This window comes from Notothenia coriiceps, unplaced genomic scaffold (assembly GCF_000735185.1).
Source record: "Notothenia coriiceps isolate Sejong01 unplaced genomic scaffold, NC01 NC01_scaffold00009922, whole genome shotgun sequence".
Lineage (NCBI taxonomy): Eukaryota > Metazoa > Chordata > Actinopteri > Perciformes > Nototheniidae > Notothenia > Notothenia coriiceps.
In genome coordinates this window covers 2,241-5,199 of record NW_011342623.1, presented here as the reverse complement: position 1 = coordinate 5,199, position 2,959 = coordinate 2,241, and the positions used below count along the sequence as shown (strand labels likewise).

Genomic DNA, 2,959 nt, shown 5'->3' with positions numbered 1-2,959 from the left:
GACACTACATACTGATATACACCTGAACATCAGCAGGAGAGGACTCTTTAAAGTAGAGACACTACATACTGATATACACCTGAACATCAGCAGGAGAGGACTCTTTAAAGTAGAGACACTACTTCTACACCGCCAGTATTGTACTTACATTGATCTGACAGCTTTAGTTACTTTGCATATTCAAATTATACAAAATATAAATCAACCAAAGTAAAGTTTTGAATGCAGGAGTTTTACTTGTAACAAAGTATTTCTGCACAGTAGTTTAAATACTTTAGTATAGGATCTGAGTACTCCCTTAACTTCTGCTTGTACTTCTATTTGGAGTATAGTAACACTTTGCAAACTGTAGCCTATTATATATGTTTGTACTTTAACTTGAGGGAAACCTTTACCTGTGAGTATTTCTAACTTTTATTTAACTTTTATTTCGGATCGAGTAAGTTTTTCTCCCCGCCGCGTCACGCACCTGCCCAGTTTTAAGCCCCGCCTCCCCCTCCATATCTAATAAAACCCCCGGAGACCGGAAGACCTGTCACTGTGAGCCGAGCCTCCTCAGAACTACTTTCTCACACGGAGGGGATTTAAAACCACATCACACCCCCTCCCCAAAACACCGCGAGCGTCTCCGCAGACGCTCCTGCTCTTATTGCGCGTGCAGCTCCATGGAAGTGGCCGGATTCTACGACGAGGAGGGCGGCTTCCGCAGAGAACCCCCCCAGCAAACCCCACTGCACCCCGGCCCCTGGAGGCTCGGAGACCCGATGACGGAGCTCGAGGAGCGAGAGAGAGCCATCGACTTCAGCGCGTACCTGGAGCAGCAGAACCAGAACCAGCAGAACCAGAACCAGAACCAGCAGAACCAGAACCAGCAGGACGTGTTCTCAGACTTCCTGCTGGAGAACAAGATCAAGAGGGGGGTGTCGGCTCTGCACAAGAACTACTCCCTGCTGAACCAGCTGGAGGACCCCCTGCGGGACCCTCAGCATTACGCGCACATAGGGTACGCGGAGCTGCAGGACACGCGCATGGATAGCGTGCTGAACCCCGCGAGCCGGTACCGAGAGGACAGCCGCGAGGACGGGAAGATGGAAAACGGGTCTTCGGGGTTCGATATGCGGTCCTACATCCACTACCAGCAGTCCGCCAGCGGCAGCATAGGGAACCTCTCCAGCGCGTCCTCCTCCTCCTCCTCCACCTGCTCCAGCCCCACCAGAACCGCTCAGAGTTCGGCTGCAGGGGGCGGGGAGGTGTCCAGCAGCATGAAACCCAACAAGAAGAAGCGGCTGGACAAGGACAGCGACGAGTACCGGGTCCGGAGGGAGAGGAACAACCTGGCCGTGCGGAAGAGCAGAGACAAAGCCAAGATCCGTAATCTGGAGACGCAGCACAAAGTCCTGGAGCTCGCGGCGGAGAACGACCGGCTTCAGAAGCGCGTGGAGCAGCTGTCGCGCGAGCTCGGCACCCTGAGAAACCTGCTTTCCGCCACCGGGACCTGCTAGAACCGGGACCGGGACTCGTCGAGACTCTAGAGACACGGTACACGGGTTTTACACGGACACTATGGATGGGACGCATGGATTATTGCGCACGGATTATTATTGCGCAATCCTTCTCTGACTGTTCACATGTTCTCCTCAGATGTCGTGGTGTGTGTGTGTGTGTGTGTGTGTGTGTGTGTGTGTGTGTGTGTGTGTGTGTGTGTGTGTGTGTGTGTGTGTGTGCGCGTGCGTGCACCCTGTTTTAGTTTTCTTAACATGTGTGCGTGTTGAGGCATCTGGAGGGGCAGAAACTGGACTCTAGCCGCGTCACGGTTACATTTGAAGTGCATGAAAATCAGGTTATTGCGCAATCCTCTCCTCAGATTGTTCACATGTCTCCTCAGATGTCTTGTGTGTTTGTTCGTGGCCATACATGCAGGATTTTACAAATACCGAGGTCCAAAATCGACCTGTTATAGGGGGGGTTTTGGGGCATGCACCCTCTCATGTTTTTTTTCTTAACATGTGTGCTTTTTAAGACATTTGGACGGGGCGAAAAGGGAATGAAATGTCAGTGTGCAGCATCGTAACTCAACTTGAAGTGATGCATCAAAATCAGGTTAAATATTCCATTGAATGATCCACGGTACTATCTGGATGTGCAGAAAATGATCCCAAAATGTGTGAAAATCAATGTTTAATTGTAAGTAACGGTACAAATTCACACTACAGACACATTCCTTCAACCTGTGCTCAAACATGTGACGGCTCTTTGGCAGTAAAACAACCAGCTGTTCTTCCCAGGCTGCACCTTATTGAAACCCTGACATCCCATGTGACTTTATCGCCTGTAAACACCCAGAGAAAGAATACATGGATCCGGACCTCGGTGTGTGTTCAGTGTCTCTGTGATTCTCTTACAGTTGTATCTGGAGCAGTGTGTTTTTGTCGGGGGAGAGTTTGTGCTGCAGTGAAATGATGCAACTCTATGTAATAGTGTTGGCAATGAATGAAATAAGTCTTAATTATTTAATATTAAAAGGGGGAAGGGGGGAAATGCTGTAATTGTACTTGATATTTTATTGAATTAAACAGATTTATACTTTTGTCTAAAAAAAACAGTTTTGTTTGTAATTTCTTCTTTTCTGAGGTTTTCTGAAGCAGACGGGAGGGGCGACTTTAATATTAATATGTTCGACACATTGCAGATAGAACACGTCTCGACAGTAAGGTGGAGTTCACATGTTGTAATTTAGGATAAAGCCATTGACATCAACACGCTGGAGCAATGTGAGGTGATGTAAGGACGTGGAGGGGATTTCATCAGCAAGATGAGAGCTAAAGTCTGCAGGTTATTTGATATTCTAGTCGTGAAAAAGTGAAACACGTCGATCCCAGTGGCTGAGACTCAGCGAATGGATTTCCATGCATTAATGTCAGAAAGTGCTTTCAGTGAAGATCTGCTGCTTTTCTGTGTT

General features: G+C 48.3%; 1 protein-coding gene across 1 annotated transcript; it reads left to right on the top strand.

The window, feature by feature from the left end:
- The first annotated feature begins 537 nt into the window (after positions 1 to 537).
- cebpb (CCAAT enhancer binding protein beta) lies at positions 538 to 2,348 on the top strand. Its single transcript, XM_010771367.1, has one exon. It carries the CDS (start codon positions 666 to 668, stop codon positions 1,500 to 1,502), a length of 837 nt encoding a protein of 278 aa, XP_010769669.1. The 5' UTR covers positions 538 to 665; the 3' UTR covers positions 1,503 to 2,348.
- The last annotated feature ends 611 nt before the right edge of the window (positions 2,349 to 2,959 follow it).